At 34.8% G+C, this 18396-nt stretch overlaps 1 protein-coding gene across 1 annotated transcript; it reads left to right on the forward strand.

Annotated features, from left to right (window-relative positions):
- Positions 1-729: 729 nt before the first annotated feature.
- Positions 730-8422, forward strand: LOC134259572 (xanthine dehydrogenase/oxidase-like; the record flags this gene model as incomplete). The annotated part of the gene is made up of 8 exons (XM_062742181.1): positions 730-778; positions 1729-1867; positions 5968-6055; positions 6543-6636; positions 6788-6900; positions 7271-7455; positions 7786-7948; positions 8209-8422. Coding segments are annotated over exons 1-8 (1045 nt in total), but the record flags the coding sequence as incomplete, so codon positions are not given.
- Positions 8423-18396: the final 9974 nt, after the last annotated feature.

Raw genomic sequence — 18396 nt, forward strand, 5'->3', positions numbered from 1 at the left:
ATTTAAGATTTTCATCAACATTTTCATTAAAAGTTTCCATATGTTTTTTTGAATCCTTTGGAGAAATGAATCATAAAAGCTCTGTGCTTCCCTAATGAGGGTTCTTCTAAATTGTTCTGTTTTTGTTGCCAGGGAAACAGACGAGGATTGGGAAGTGAATGTTCAGGACGCCATATTGGAAAAGTGCAAAGGAATTATGGGAATTCTCCATATCTATGTGGACTCCAACTCGAAGGAGGTAATTCACTGCAGCACCTGAACTCTTTACCACTTACTGAATTGTGGAACATACACTTAATGTTCCTGTCATAGAAATATGACGTTACTTTTTCCCCAAAAGCACTTTATAGTGTACGATACAAGTTAATCAAATGTAGCACTGTATCCTTTGTTTTACAGGGGTGTGTGTACATTAGATTTAACACTGTATCCTTTGTTTTACAGGGGTGTGTGTACATTAAATGTAACAGCTGTGAGACGGCCTACAGTGTGTACAAATCTGACATATATTTAACATTTGAGGAGCTGGCTTATATCTAGACTTTGCCTCCTGCCCAATCTGTTTATGTATTTCTAAGTGCTGCGCAATATCACTGGTTAACGGGTGTATTCCGATTTCGTTCTTCACAATACGTATCGCAGTATTTTTTTTTTTTGTGAATATCGGTTCGGGTTCGATATGCTATAAATTGTTATAAAAAGAGTTATTTGCCCTTTTCAATGTAAAATATGGCGGCAAGCGATGTGAAGTGTGATAAGAAACCAGAGACATGTCTCTGTCAGAAATGAAAAGACGACAGCTGTTATATGAAACCCTTTCATATAAAAGCCGAATCTGAATATTACAACTTGATTCTTAAAGTTGTGCCACAAAAAACTTAGTTTGCCAGTTGCATGGACACAACGCGATCAGGCAATAGCAATATTAATTTGAGTATACATGTAATTTGTGTTTTCATATAACATTGATGAAAGGCAAATTTTAATAAAAATTTTATATTGTGATATATTGCAATACAAAATATAATATTGCAATATACCGTGATACGATTTTTCAGTCACTATACCAAGCACTAGTACAGTGGAGCCTCATTTATCCGGACGCTTTGATTCCTAGTCAAGTTGTCCGGATACAAGCGTCCGGATACCTGAATCACCAGTTAAACAATACAAAATATCATTACAAACTTCTGTTCCGATGAAAAATTGTCAAGATACTGAAGTGTCCGGATATCTGGCATCCGGATATTTGAGGGTCCACTGTATTTATTACATAATATTGACATTTCCGATGTCTTTGTCCGAAATACAATTACAAATAGTTAATGTACTTATTTCTACATCAATGTACTGGTTCATCGATAGGCACACTTAAAAAAAAATCGTGTGGGACGGGACAAATATAGAGAAAGAAGTGGGGTTAGAGCACATGGAGAATCAAGAGCATGTTAATATTAGGAATAACTGCCAGATTTTTTTTTCTTTCATGATGATGATCAATCAGTTGACTTAGGTGATTATTTTAATTCGGCGTTTATGCAAATTATCATGCAAGCCACTGGATTGATCACATGAAATAAAAAAAAATTAGACATATATATACATGTATGTCAAAAATGATTTTGTATATTTGTAGATGTATGTACTTGGATATACACTTGTCATTTTGTATATTTGTAGATGTATGTACTTGGATTACTCTTGTCTTGTTGTGTTTATTCTGTTTAGTGACGGTGAAGTATTTACGACTTGAACTCTATCACAGTAAGTTCCCCGACTCCAGGCGAGCGCAGAAATCCCTCCACCCCTCCAATAGTAAGAAGGCTTCCATGGCTCAGCCATACCATCGATCTACACTGGAGATGACGTAATGTGTAACTGTGTCCAGATTTCTGTGTCGACATTTGATGACGTAATGCCTAACTATGATTGTGTAACAGATTTTTATGTCGACAATTTATGAAGTAATGCGTAAATGTGTCCAGATTTCCATGTCGACATATGATGACGTAGTGTGTAACTACAATTGTGTAACAGATTTTTATTTCAAAATTTAATGAAGTAATGCATAAATGTTTCCAGCATATTTTTATGTTGACAGTTAATGATAATGCGTAAATATCATTGTGTAACAGATTTCTGAGTCAACATATGATACGTAATGGGTAACCTTGATTGTATAACAGATTTCCATGTCGACATATTATGATGTAATGCGCAAATATGTCTAGGTTTCCATGTTGACATCTGAGTGCCTTGTAGTCATGTATAACACTGATTTTTCTGTTGTGTAAGAGTGGGTCTGTCATTACACCTATCAGTACTCTCGGTACTTTGATTTTGTTTGTACATAACTCTTTTAACAGAGCTACTAAGGTAATGTGTGAGAAATATATAGGGCATAAATTTCAGGACAAGAGTTTGATGGTATGTTTTTAATTATCAGTGATTTTCAGTATGAGTGACATCTCTTTGTATGGACTTTTATTCATCGTATTAAAGAGTTAGTTTGAAAGGAATTTGATAAAAACATTATTTTCGACTGATGTAACAAAAGATCATGTGATTTTAAGTGAAACATTCTAAGTACTGCATATAACACATGTATAAAGTATACAGTATATATACATTCATTTTTTTTCTCTGCCAGTATTTTTTCACAAGATCTGTAAGCTTTTTTTTTTTGGTACAAAAAAGAATTTCTACATTACAATCCAAGATGTCATATGTGCATATTTTAAGGGTAAATGTTTTCAACATAAACCTTCAAAGCATCTTCTTTTTTTGATATTACATTCAAGAGCATTACCAAAGAATTAGGCAAAAAAAAATTAATTTCTTGATTCTCAGGCCCTCCCTCATCTCTTCCAAGGGTGCCTCATTGACCCTCTTTAATTGCTAAATCAATAAAATAAAAGCAACAAATCACCCCCTCATCATTTTTTGAGGTTTTGTATAATGTAAAAAGCTGTCTCATCGTGTTTTGGAGGCTATAAATTTTTTTTAAAAAATGCCTCCTCTCTCATCATATTTCTTGAAAAAAAGGCCCGAGAACCAAGGAATTAACTTTGCTTGGCCTTACTGAAATTTTTTTATTTTGAAAGAAGTGCTTAAATTCAGAAATAACATCATGTGTAGCAATTTTTCTGTGAAGTTTATTAAGTTGATATGGCAAGTCACATGTAAAAATAACAGCAATTCTTCTGTTGTTCGTAAGTTAATGTTTGACTGTAGAAACCACAGCAAGCATGGATATTGCTTGTTTAATTGAAAACACTTTGTGTATGTCACAAAGAAGATTTGGTTTAAATGTTTAAAACAAATACAGTTGTATACTGTAAACCAACTTTTGTTCATGACAACTTTATTTCGCGATTTACTGGGGATAAACTAGTTCCCAAGGATTAATTTTCATGATCAAGCCTTTTTTGGTATCTGTTGTTGATAGACAGACTTAAAGGATCGGTTTGCCACGAGAAATATTCACGATGTTGATGCTCTTGCGAAACTCGCTAAAAATTTCTCGCACACGAATAAAAGTTGGTTTACAATTACAGTTTGTAGCAGACTACTAGTGTCTGCATTATAACGTGTGAGTAAAGTACATTTCTCTGGTTGTAAGAAATCATTATAACTTAATTAATTGTATTGGTAACCTAATTAATTGACGCTAAGATGTTACAGAGACAATTAATTCCTAAGAATAGGCCAGTGGTGAACTGTACAGACAAGTTGTTAGAGTTCTTGTTGAAGACATTGCAGCTGATTATCATTTGAATACAAAGAACTATATGCGGTATATTGCATATCTATCCACAAAAGAAAAAATTGAAAAGTTCTTAAAATGTGCTGAATTTTATAAATTGTATGAGAAATATAAATTAACAGATCATATTATAGTTTCTAAGTAGTTTATTGAAAATTTTTGTTTTTATGACGTCACAAACTAGCTCAATATTATATAATTTTTTAGCTCATCTGAGCCGAAGGCTCAAGTGAGCTTTTCTGATCACATTTTGTCCGTCGTCCGTCCGTCTGTCCGTCTGTCTGTCCGTCCGTCCGTCTGTCCGTCCGTCCGTCTGTAAACTTTTCACATTCTCGACTTCTTCTCAAGAACCAATGGGCCAATTTTAACCAAACTTGGTACAAAGCATCCTTGGGTGAAGGGGAGTTTAAATTGTTAAAATGAAGGGCCAAGTCCCCTTACAAGGGGAGATAATCAAGAAAAGACAAAAATAGGGTGGGGTCACTAAAAAAATCTTCTTCTCAAGAACCACTGGGCCAGGAAAGCTGAAACTTATGTGAAAGCATCCTTGGGTAGTGTAGATATTAAATTGTTAAAATCATGACCCCCGGGGGTAGGGCGGGGCCACAATAGGGAATCCAAGTTTTACATAGAAATATATAGAACAAATCTTTAAAAATCTTTTTCTCAAGAACCTCTGGGCCAGGAAAGCTGAAACTTATGTGGGAGCATCCTTGGGTAGTGTAGATATTAAATTGTTAAAATCATAAGCCCCGGGGGTAGGGCGGGGCCACAATAGGGAATCCAAGTTTTACATAGAAATATATAGAACAAATCTTTGAAAATCTTCTTTTCAAGAGCTGGGCCAGGAAAGCTGAAACTTATGTGGAAGCATCCTTGGGTAGAGTAGATATTAAATTGTTAAAATCATGACCCCCGGGGGTAGGGCGGGGCCACAGTAGGGAATCCAAGTTTTACATAGAAATATATAGAACAAATCTTTGAAAATCTTCTTCTGAAGAACCACTGGGCCAGGGAAGCTGAAACTTATGTGGGAGTATCCTTGGGTAGTGTAGATAATAAATTAAAATCATGACCCTCGAGGGCAGGGCGGGGCCACAATAGGAAATCCATGTTTTACATAGAAATATATAGAACAAATCTTTAAAAATCTTCTTCTCAAGAAATACTGGGCAAGGAAAGATGAAACTTTTATGGAAGCATCCTTGGGTACAGTACATATTAAATTGTTAATATCATAACCCCCGGGGGTAGGGCATGCCTGCAATAGGGAATCCAAGTTTTACATAGAAATATATAGAACAAATCTTTAAAAATCTTCTTCTCAAGAACCACTGGGCCAGGAAAGCTGAAACTTATTTGGAAGCATCCTTGAGTACGAGTAGTGTAGATTCTAAAGTTTTAAAATAAAAAAGGGAAGGGGGTTGTTGGGCATGATAGGTATAGCAAGAGGGGGAATCTGGTAAAGATCTGCATCACCCAAGTTACTCAGGTGAGCGATGTGGCCGATATGGGCCTCTTGTAAAAGAGACAAAATGGACAAAATTTCACGATGTTGCGATTTCTGATTTATTTACACGAAACTAAACCTATTGTGAATGCTATTATTGGATTTCAAAACCTAAATCTTATGAAAATCAAATTAATTTTTCTTACAGCGTGAAATTAAAACCATCGCTTTTGGTACATTCTGAGATATCATAAAATTTTGGCGTTGTAGAATTAAAGTGACTTGCAGTATGTCAATTTGATATAGAAGTCCCAACTAATTATTCATTAAGTATGTAATCTAGATCTCTAGAGTCCTTCGATACCTTATACGCAGAAATTTTATCAAATTTTAATACATGTGTTTTGGCATTACTAAATCCTTTTATAATCATTGCATACAAATAATGTTCATGGTGTAATCTGTTGGGATACGAGTGGCAGAGAGAAAATTCAATTAAGTGTTACATTCAATGTTATAAGTTTTGTAGAGAATGCTTTAAATTTTACATCATTTGTTTCTATCATCAGTCTTTGTTATTACGAATGCTTGTATTATTTCCATGAACAGATGACTTATGGTAGCAATTAATGTATGGTGAAGACTGGTTTAATTGTTTATGTGTATATGTGTATGGCAAATTATAAAAAAAATACCGGAAGTTGTGTTAGGTCTTTTGAATGTGTATACGTCATATTTTAATATAAAAAAGTTCATCTGTGTTTGCTGAGTTTGTTTTATGTGAAGAGGACAGCACTGTGTGTATAGGTTTAATATCAAGAGTATTCATGGCAGACAAAGTCAGTATTTTCAAAAAAAGATAAAGATGATTATTTCCTATAGCTTGTAACACAAGCTTTGATTGGTTACAGTCTGGTGTAAATTTCCGTGCATCTTAAACTGGTCTCCTGTCTCATCCTTACCAAGGCAGGAGAGCCAGGTTGATAACATTATATGCTTTCCTTTGATTGGTCAGAAAAATGCACGCTAAATCATGGGTTATTGAGTCGTTGCCGTTAACCATAGAAATAAATATTGACGTAACAATGACGCATTACATCAACAGCTTAGAAAAATCGCCCTGAATCCATTGTACTCCACCTGGCCCTAGTGATGGGGAGTATATGAAGCATAACAGGGGCAGGGAACCAGGCTATTGTGCACCCGACTTGAGCCGAGGGTAAATAAAACATGACGTCACGGAACCAGGCTATTGTGCAATGGAATAAAACCCAGGGTAAAGCCCCGTACACCTTTGATTGAACCTGGATAACTAATCTTTTTCAGGCTGTTGCTGGAAATATAATGACAGCTAGTCCCATATCAGATTTGAACCCCTTGTTTTTGGCAGCAGGGGTAACTCTTACCGTGATGTCTAAAGGTTAGTCTTGTATTATTTCATACAATTTAGAGGATATACATGTATTTCATATCCTTACTGAATTTAGAAAACATTGCTTTTTTAATCAAGACAAAAGTTGATGATTCATATAGATAAGCTAAGAATACGAGATTTGTTCCTTTTTCTTCAGATCAGGGTACACGCCAGATTGTAATGGATGAGAAGTTTTTCTTAGGATACAGAAAAACTGCTGTCAAACCCGAAGAAGTCCTAGTCTCTGTTAAACTGCCTTTTATGCAGCAGGTTTGTAAAATATTACATGCAAAAAAATCATATTAGGAATATATGCAATTGTTCAAGTCATTAAGTTAAGTAATTAAGGTACACTAAATCAGGAGTTTGAATTAGTCTGGTTTGAATAGTGCATTTCTAAAATTTATTTGTATGAAGAGTTGTATTTAAGAAAGCGCAGTTTGCTCTCCATATGCAAGAAAGTCTGATCATGTGACCGACTGCTTGTCATTGAAAATTGAATTTCAATTTAATTAATATTGTCATATAAGGAAAGACATTGGCAAATATAAATACAGTGTATGTTAATATGAAACAGATCTTTATCAACATTTATCTTCATTTAGAGATCATTACCTTGATCTTCTCACCTGTTTTTCAGAATGAGTATTTCTTTGGATACAAACAAGCCAACAGAAGGGAGGATGACATTGCTATTGTAAATGCAGGAATTCAGGTTCAGTTTGAACCCAGTTCTAACAATATTAAAGGAATGAGGCTGGCGTTTGGTGGTATGGCCCCCACCACAGTGATGGCTACAAAGGCAATGAAAAACTGTATAGGAAGGTGAATGCAAATACTGTACATTCATCAACGAAATAAAACTTAGCCACATCTTTTGATCCCCAAAGCAAACCTGTATATTAATTGACTTTAGTAACTGGATCAACTTTTAATGTCATGTATGGCTGTCAATTTGGGTTCAGATGTGTATGTGCTCTTTTTGAAATATTAAAAAAAAAAAAACAGCTTAAAATATAGGCCAACAACATAAGCTAACAATATACATTTATAGGCTAACAATATACATTTGCATGTACATTCTTTGAGAAACAATCTTATATTTTAAAAGAAATTTTGTGTAATAAATTTCCATGTTTAATTTTGGTACATCAGGAAATGGGAGGATGACCTGGTAAAGGATATGGCTGACTGGTTAGCAGATGATCTCCCCTTACCTCCCGGCTCACCAGGGGGCATGACTGAGTACAGACGAACTCTATGCATCAGCTTTTTCTACAAGTTTTACCTTACCGTCCTAATGCAAATAAGACAGAGGGTAACTTTATTTATCATTTATGTTTTAAATGATCTTTGGTGATGAGATTGAGTATTTGTATTGATCACACTATGCTGAAGACAGTTTTCAACTCATCACATGATTGAGGATTGCATCCACTTGAAAACAAAGTAGTTAAAGTATGGTGTATGTTATTTGATTACTGAATGAAAATTGAAAAAAATGAATCTTATCAAAAATACTTTATTTGAAATATATTTTGAAAATCTCAAACCAATATTAAATCATTTTATTTCCAGCTTCCAGGCATAGTTCACAGTAAAGTTCCTGCCTCTCATAAAAGTGCCACTGCCGTCTTCCAAAAAGATCCAACGAAAAGTACACAGGTGTACGAGGAAGTCGCACCAGGTCAACTGGAACAGGATCCACTCGGCCGACCCCTGACCCATCTATCAGCAGACAAACAAGCCTCAGGAGAAGCTATCTATATTGATGATATTCCTCTTTATGAGAGTGAGTTTGATTGTTTTAAACAGACAGTGTAATGCATTAATAACAAACAGATGCAATATTTAGCTAACACCATGTGTCATTTCCTGTCACCAAAGAGTTCAGAATATAATGGAATATCAACTAAATACAATTAATAGCCGTTATAACAGAGCAAGTTTATGATAAGGAAATATCAGCTGGATGTTGTGAAATAAGATTATAACAAAACATGCCTTTTATTTAAGTCAAATTTTGTCACGAGGAAGTTTGGAATTATGAAATCTCCCCTGGATAAAATTTAGAGTTTCCATATCAATTTACTATGTTTTACTGCAGTAACTTTTTAGCTCACCTCAACGAAGTCGAGATGAGCTTATGCTATACCCCCGGCGTCGGCGTCCCAGGTTAAAGTTTTAGGAGCAAGTCCATTCCCAAGTAACTATAAGCCCTACCCAGACTAAACTTGCATGGATGATGCATCTAGGGATGGACACTACCAGACTTGCTTCAGATGCTGGATCTGACTTACATTTTCCAGATGAGTGACCAGGTTAAAGTTTTTGGAGCAGGTCCATTCCCAAGACAAGATTAGTGACGAGGTTAAAGTTTTTGGAGCAGGTCCATTCCCAAGTAACTATAAACCCTACCCGGACAAAACTTGCATGGATGATGTATCTAGGGATAGACACTACCAGACTTGCTTCGGATGCTGGATCTGACCTACATTTTCCAGATGAGTGACCAGGTTAAAGTTTTTGGAGCAGGTCCATTCCCAAGGATTTATAAGCCCTACCCGGACCAAACTTGCAAGGATGATGCATCTAGGGATGGACACTACCAGACTTGCTTCGGATGCTGGATCTGACCTACATTTTCCAGATGAGTGACAAGGTTAAAGTTTTTGGAGCAGGTCCATTCCCAAGGAACTATAAGCCCTAACCGGACCAAACTTGCATGGATGATGCATCTAGGGATGGACACTACCAGACTTGCTTCAGATGCTGGTTCTGACCTACATTTTTATTTCCAAGTAATTATAAGCCCTAACCGGACCAAACTTACATGGATGATGCATCTAAGGATGGACACTACCAGACTTGCTTCGGATGCTGAATCTTACCTATATTTTCATTCCCAATGAACTATAAGCCCTACCCTAATCAAACTTGCACGGATGATGCATCTAGGGATGGACACTACCAGACTTGCTTCGGATGCTGGATCTGACCTACATTTTCATTCCCAAGTAATTATAAGCCCTACCTGAACCAAACTTGCATAGATGATGCATCTAGGGATGGACACTACAAGACTTGCTTCGGATGCTGAATCTGACCTATATTTTCATTCCCAATTTCCATATTTGTGCAACGATATCGTCAAATAAATTTATTTCTTAGGTTATTTCTTAGATAGAATATAAAATTATATCCATATCAAGGATTTTGAAGTATTGTGATAAAGGTATGATATTTTTCTGTCGAAATACGGTCTGTCCGATGCATGGTAAATAATGTTCGATCCATGGTGAATTTTTTGTTTTTTGGAAAAAATGAATTTTTGGTGACATTTTCTCAATAAAAGGCATATAATTGTGTCCCAAATTTATATTTTGATCACATACTAAGTGTTAAGCTCCATTTTGATAATTTTCCGTCGGTAGCAATATCGCTAGAACTTGTTGAAGTACAAGGGTGTCCGATGCATGGTGAATTCACCCTATATGTTTTTTGGTGTGTCTGAATACCCTCATTAAAATAAAAATGAAAATTCGTTGAAATTAGCAATGCCAAGCAAGGGGGAGATAACTTTCCAGATTCCCTCAGCCTCGTTTTGATTACGTATCGGAAAAGAGCTTGAAAAGTACGGCTTAATAAACTACTTTCCCTCGTGTTTTCAAACGTTTTGATGACCTTTCTATGAAGTTAGTATGTTTGAAGTATGGGGCGATTAGTCATTTTAAAAATAGATTGAAAAATTAAAAATTCTCTAATTTTCATATACGGACGAGTAATATGTCAAAACATGCACAAGTAGCTCCCTCTGTTATACCACTACAAATGCATATCACATGCAGGCAAGTATTCAACCGTTCTTGTTCGCCACACAAATTTTTCTAAGGCCGACTGGAGAAAATTCGGATCGTTCATATCCAGTATGGCAGCCAACACGTGTGTAGAAAAAATGTAAACAATGTGAATTGAACGTCTGGCGTTCTGTTTTCTTCATTGTCAAGGTGATACAATGTTATATTCTTGTTTTTGAACTATGCTGAAGCATTTTAATCATGAAAGAATCTGGGGGGATAAGGCGAGTCATATGCCCACACAGACTTTGTCGCTCTGTAAGCATTTTGGAAATTTCATAGTTGTACGATTTACCTAAACATTTAAACTTTGTACAGCACTGTCCAAATGACAATATTTATATGTTTACAGTATTTTTAACGTGATGATTTTCATATTGCGTGTTAATTGTTCTGTCAAAAAATTATGTCTTCAGGTTTGGGAGATGGTACGCTTTACCTTTCCTTTTAACTGTTTTTGCATACAGAACAGTCATATTGCACTGGCTACCCATGATTGAATTTGTTTACATTTTAATCGTGTAATGTAGTCTTGAACTAAATGCATTTAAAATGTTATATACACATGTAGCTTGAAAACTAGTATATTATAGGAAAAACATTAATTGACCGTAAATAAATTCATCATCTTATCTATTCATTTTGTTTTTTGAAAAAATATGTTTATCTAATTTTTAACCTGAACTTTAAAAAATTTTGATTCGAACACTCGCGACAGGTAACTGGATGCTTCAACTCCGCCGCTATGACTACTGAGCCAGGAAGTCGCACAGACATTTCCCTTTAAATAGCAAATAGTTCTATATGTATAGCAAACGCACAACTGGACTTAGAGTTTTGAGAATATGTTGCGAAATTTTAGTAGGTAAACTAACTTTTTTATATAGAGTGGGTCTTCGTACCATTTTTTTGAAAATGTTGAGAGATACATCCTTCCATACCCTTTGAATATTTGTTTACAAAAAAATGGTACGAAGACCCACTCTATATAAAAAGCACAGTTTTAACATCCATTTCTATCATTTTTACGGTTACCACCCCACCCCCCACGATATAGGTTTTTGACGTTTGGGTGAGATTTACTTTAGGGTTTTTTTTTGGTTGTCAATTTCTGGGATAGGATTTTTTTTGACTGAGGGGGACCCCCCCCCCCCGGAAAAAAATTCTGGTTCCGCGTCTGAAATTATTTTTTTATATATGTTTTGCTCATAATAGGAACTTTTTAAATTTACTAACCCCCCCCCCCCCCCCCTCGACACCACAATCACACAGCACATACTTTTTGGAATAGCACATACTTTTTGGAATAGGCTAGATGGAAAAGGTTTGTTAAAATTTAATATCGTTTGTTATGAATTAATTTAAAATTTGTGAAATGTGAACATGTAAATTTCTACATCACATCACGTTGCGTCACCCATTATCATATTTATAGATTAAACACCATTTGGCACACCTCGGCCGATTCCCACTTCATCTGATAAGGTGATGGAATCGACGAAGGTTCGCCAAAATGCCATGGCTGCAGTCTGGTGTGCATTGGATTAATTCATTTTGAGTTATAATTGGATTTATATTTCATGAAGTTGAGACACAGGGAGTCGGTAAGTAGAAGTTTTAGTATAAGGGGGGGAAAAAATACACCCAAACTATTAGGTTAAAGTTTAAAAAGGGTGAAAGATCATCCATGCCACACTAGACGAATTTCATATTGTGAAGTTATCCCCCGTTGTCGATGTGACATTCAGTTACTGCCAATACTGGTGCGATCAAATTTTTTTGGGAGTAGGGAGGGGGTTACATCTCAGTCAAAAAATTCCAGCCCAGAATTTCGTGACAAGCAGGAGAAAAAAATGAAAACAAATAAACAAATAAAAAAACAATGATAGTGAGGTCAATGTTTTCTAAGTTTATAGGGAGAGGATGTCAAGAGTCATTTTTTCTTGCCAGATGGGGGGGGGGGGGGGGGGGATTCCAATCTTCCTACCCACTTTCTGTCCCTGAAATAACAATGTATTTTGTTATTCCAGTTAAATAGTATATTTTTTTCCATTTGACTAATTATTATACATATTTTGTTTCTTGTGTTTAGTATGTCTGTCTATAAGTTGCAGAAATTAAATCCTAGTAATTAGCTTGCCCATACGTTTTAAGTGGGATGGGCTATACAAATAGCTTCCACATTTTATAGGTTTATTTCTTGTGACAATTTAATAAGCCCTTTTTATTTGGGTACCATTAATTTTTACCTCTGATCGCTTGACATGGGATACACATTTTTCAAGAAAAATACCAAACTTTAAACTCTGCCTAAATTTTGATCAGTAGTTGCTAGGGCTTTCATACTTATCATGACTTATTGTATTCATTGTGAACTGTCAACAGGTATAAATATGTTTGAACTTGACCCTAGAGTTTGAACCACTTAAACAAAAAAATTAACCTTGGCAATTAACTTTTGAACAGGAATTACTAGGGATTTCTTTATTTCACATGTGCATTCCTTGTGACAAGACTTTCTTCTGATACTAACAATTTGAACCCTTTGACCTTGACCTTTGATTTTGACATATATTTGAGAAACTTAACCTTCGCCATAGGCTTCCATACTGGGACATCAGTGTTTCAAAAACACATCTTATCTTCATTATTATTTGGCGGTGTCTCCATATGAGGGAAGATGTATTCACAACAAACAAACAAATCACTAAAGAAAATATAAAACATAATATGTTGGTCATGCATATCTCTGCAGGAAAAAAACAGCTTTTCAAATACTCCAACCATATCGTAACCCTTTCAAAAGCTATTTGAGCTTTTTGGTTTCCTTAGCATATAATGTCTGTCGTAACGTGTTGTCCATCTGTTTGTCTGAAAACTTTTTACATTTTTAACTTCTCTAGAACCACTGGGCCAATTTTACCCAATTCATATAGAAATATGTACATTTGTATGTAGACTCAGTCCATCTGTCTCAATAAATTTAACCTTGGTTATCACGGTTATATCTACGGAATGAGAAGAGACATTCATATTAAACTTATGTATTAGTATATATATTTACCTGTGAGAATGGCATGGTTTTTTTTTTTTTACATGTGACCTAGAAGTTTGACCAACTTGCAAAAAAATTAAATTGTTATAAATTCATCATTTTGAAAGAGAAAAGTTAGGGCATTCATATCATAATGCATGTATATTATTACCTGTGATAAGACCTTTCCAAATAAATCATGACTTTTACACTGTGACCTTGACCTTGAAGCGATCAAGCCTAACCTACTTTTCAAAAATGTTGCATTTGCTTATAACTTTTGATTGAGATGAGATATGACTCTCACATTTGACATGTACATAAATTACTCATAAGAATTCAAGGTGTTTCCCAGCATGCGATGTTTTTTTATGCGCCCAATTTTTTGGGGCGCATATTGTTTTTGTCCTGTCTGTTGTTGTTTATCTGTTTGTCTGTTTGTCTGTTGTCAACTTTAACCTTGGCCAAAACTTTTGAACCGTAAGAGATAGAGACTTCATATTTGGTATGCATACTCCTCTAATAAAGTTCTTTCAAATGACATCAAGGTCAATGACCTTGTGACCTTGACTGTGACCTATATGCTAAAAATAGCTTTTTACACTGTTTGTCATAACTTTTTAACCATAAGAAATAGAGACTTCATAATTAGTATGCATACTCCTCTAATAAAGTTCTTTCAAATGACATCAGGGTCAATGACCTTGTGACCTTGACTGTGACCTATATGCTAAAAATAGGGTTTTCAACTGTTTGTTATAACTTTTGAACCATAGGAGATAGGGACTTCATATTTGGTATGCATACTCCACTAAAAAGGTTCTTTCAAACAACACCAAGGTCAATGACCATGTGACCTTGACTGTGACCTTTATACTTAAAATAGCTTTTTCCACTTTTTGCCATAACCTTTGAACCATAGAAGATAGGGACTTCATATTTGGTATGCATACTGCACTAATTAAGTTCCTTCAAATGACATCAAGGTCAATGACCTTGTGACCTTGACTGTGACCTATATGCTAAAAATAGCTTTTTCCACTTTTTGCCATAACTTTTGAACCATAAGAGATAAGGACTTCATATTTAGTATGCATACTCCACTAATAAAGTTCTTTCAAACAACACCAAGGTCAATGACCATGTGAAGTTAACTGTGACCTTTATACTAAAAATAGCTTTTTCTACTTTTTGCCATAACTTTTGAACCATAGGAGATAGGGACTTCATATTTAGTATGCATACCCCACTAATTAAGTTCTTACAAATAACACCAAGGTCAATGACCTTGTGACCTTGACTGTGAACTGTATGCTAAAAATAGCTTTTTTGAACTTTGTTGACGCCGGGCCATAGTGTTTCACAAACACATCTTGTTACCCCTTGACGTTGATGTTTTACATAATTTTCAAAATATTTAACTCTCCTAAAAGATGATTAGGCTTCTGAGTAACATTAAGGAAGACTTCAAGGAAGACAGGGCTTTTTGCACAAAAAAAGTCATTTTTCAACCCACATTTGACCCCCAAAATTTTAAATTCCAAAACCTTACTGCACATCTACATGACCCCACCAACCATCTCCCAAAAGATGATTAGGCTGCTGAGTAAAATGTAAGAGGAGTTCAGGGAAAACAGGGCTCTTTGTATGAAAAACGTTATTTTTCGACCCCCATTTGATCCCCTGGGCAAAATCTTAATTCGAAACCTTACTGCACATGTACATGACACCACCAACCATCTCCCAAAAGTTGATTACGCTGCTGAGTAAAATGTAGAAGGAGTTCAGGGAAGACGGGACTTTTTGCACAAAAAACGTCATTTTTCCACCCCCATTTGATCCCCGGGGCAAAATCTAAATTCCAAAGCCTTACTGCACATCTACATGTCACCACTAATCATCCCACAAAAGATGATTAGGCTGCTAAGTAAAATGTAAGAGGAGTTCAGGGTAGATGGGGCTTTTTACATAAAAAACGTCATTTTTCGACCCCCATTTGACCCCCGGGGCAAAATTAAAATTCCGAAACCTTACTGCACATCTACATGACACCACCAATCATCCCCAAAAGGTGATTTGGCTGCTGAGTAAAATGTAGAAGGAGTTAGGGAAGACGGGACTTTTTGCACAAAAACGTATTTTTCGACCCCCATTTGACCCCGGGGCAAAATCAAAATTCCGAAACCTTCTGCACATCTACATGACACCACCAACCATCTCTTAAAAGATGATTAAGCTACTGTGTAAAATGTAGGAGGAGTTCAGGGAAGAAAAGTGTGACAGACGGACGGACGGACGGACATGAGTAACAACAATATACCCAACTTTTTTAGAAAGTGCGGGTATAACAATATAATATTGTTTTGCATGAATTATTATAAATAGATGCACTTTGTTAGGCTATAGATAGTTTTCGATTGACCAAGAGTTACTTCCCGTTGGCCGCCATACTGGAGGTCCAAATGCTATTTCCCTTCATTGTTCAACCAATTTAAAATTTTTATATTTGCTATTTTGAATCAGATATCATTATTTTTCTAAGTATATAAATTTTTGGAAGCCTCCTTTATTTAAAAAAAATTATTTGATAAAGATTTTCCACCAAATATTTCTGCTATAGTTTCTTAAACTTGGTAAGACAAAGAGGGAAAATCACTGAGTGACCTCCAATATGGCGGCCAACGGGAGGTAACTTTCGCTAATTCAGGCCTATCAAAACTATCTATTTATCAAAATTTAATGTGAGAAAATATGCGTCACAGGACAATCTCGGTCATTTAAAAAAAATTATGGACTCAAACTTCGTAAATTTCTTTTTTTTACTAAATTATATTTAAGAAAAATAATAAGCTTAAAAAAATTATATGTTGACGCATTACTTTTCGTGGTACATGTATGAGCTCTACACTAAAGGGACCCCCCTATTTTCTTTCTTCCAGAAGTAATGTATTGCCACATATTTCTGTAATACTGTTTATGTTTGAGTGCATACTTGTATTATGTACATAATTTAAAACAATAATTATACACACCCAAAACCAAATGTCCCTAAAATTTATCGTATTTTACTCAAAAAAAAAAAACAAAACAAAAAAAAACACACACTTGTCTTTAAATTGGAGACGATGAAAATGAAAAAGCCAAAAACACACTTTTAAAAATGTTATATACATGTAGATAAATAAAGCTATATAGGTAAATTAAGCTATATAGCTAAATATAGTGATTTTCCTGCACCTGTTTAATTATAGCATAGACCAGAAGAGTTAGAACACATCATTAAAATTAAAAATTAATTATCTCATTCTAGCACGTTAAGTCTTAAAATTATAGAAAATATTGTTATTATTCAAGTAAATTATACAAGTAGACCATATGTTACACATTTAATTAAGAAATAAGATATCATTTTTAGAGTAGCATTGGATATTACATGAAGTTGGTCGTGTGATCAAATTCTATAACGCCCGACGGACGTTATAGTAAATTTGATCACGTCAACTTCATGTCATATCCAATGAAACTCTAAAAAATGATATTCTTTTTCTTATATTTATATTTTACTTTTATCCCTGTTACAATGAAAAATAAGCGGCTATTTAGATAGTTATTGAAATGCAACGTAACGCACATACAGTACGTCATCATAAGACGTCACAGTCAAGACTTGAATTTCATTTTTTTAGTATTGTCATATAAGGAAAGACATTGGCAAATGTAAATATACAACATTGTAGATCTCATGTACATGTATCTATACAAGCTACAAATTTTGAAAATCCAAAAATTTACTACTGAGGAATTGAAAATGAAGAATACTGTGATAATAGAGAAGTAAACTAAAGTTTGATTTTAACAGGAAAGGGAGAGAACAATAAAGACAACACCGGGATATGACTACAATGCCACCCAAGGCTTAATTCCCAAAATATAGGACTGTGGTGCTTTATTGATCCAGCTTTTGACCCCAGTAAGGCACTCATGACTGTGACAGATACTGCCTGATTATCACATTGAAGGTAAAAATTACAAATATCATAATCTCCTTCAACACACAAAACAGTACCAAATTTAGGACAGATCAGGAAGTGCATTTTATTTGTAAACAGTATGGCTAGATGTTAATTGTGTTATGTCATGATACACTTGAACGGTATCATGATTCATATCAAAACATAGAAGCAAATTGAAAAAGGGGGGGGGGGGTAAAACCAACAAAAAAAGTTAAATCCCAATTTTCAATGCCTACATGTTTTTAATGTCTATTTTCGCAAAAAAAAAAAAAAAAAAAAAAGAAAAGGGGGGGCCTCCAGTTCCAACGCCTATGCAAAATGTCACGATTCAAATTTTAAAAATAAAATTGTCCTTGTTCTGATATACGAATTACGAAATTCTGAATCTCATTTTCTAAGATAAAAAAAATCTAAAATGAGGTTTATTCTATCAGTTCACAAATAATGATGCAACAGTTCTGAATACTGTACATTACAATAAATAAAACAAAAGTAAATAAAGTGAAAACTCTGTTGGTCTCTCTGTCTGTCTGCCTGTTTGTCCACAAAATCTCATATGGAGAAATGGTGTTCATTCTGCTCATTTACATATTCGCCATATTGGAGCTATAATGGCGACAGATTCTATAAAGGATTATATGAGAACTTCAAAAAATTGCCAATATTTATATTCTAACTATTTCGGATAAAGTTCTTTTGCCAATTTGTTTTTTCTTTTTATCCTCTACCGGAAATAACAATGATGTTGATGCAAAAGTGAAAGTTGCGACCGCCTTTTTGATTTGAAAATTCGAAGCGAGAGTACACTGTACATTGTTTTATTGAAGAAAAAAGAACTGAATTAGTGTTTTTAATTTTTTTG

Source organism: Saccostrea cucullata, unplaced genomic scaffold (genome assembly GCF_032062105.1).
Source record: "Saccostrea cucullata isolate Sc308-1 unplaced genomic scaffold, CSIRO_AGI_Scuc_v1 ctg12146, whole genome shotgun sequence".
In the NCBI taxonomy this organism is placed as follows: Eukaryota; Metazoa; Mollusca; class Bivalvia; order Ostreida; family Ostreidae; genus Saccostrea; species Saccostrea cuccullata.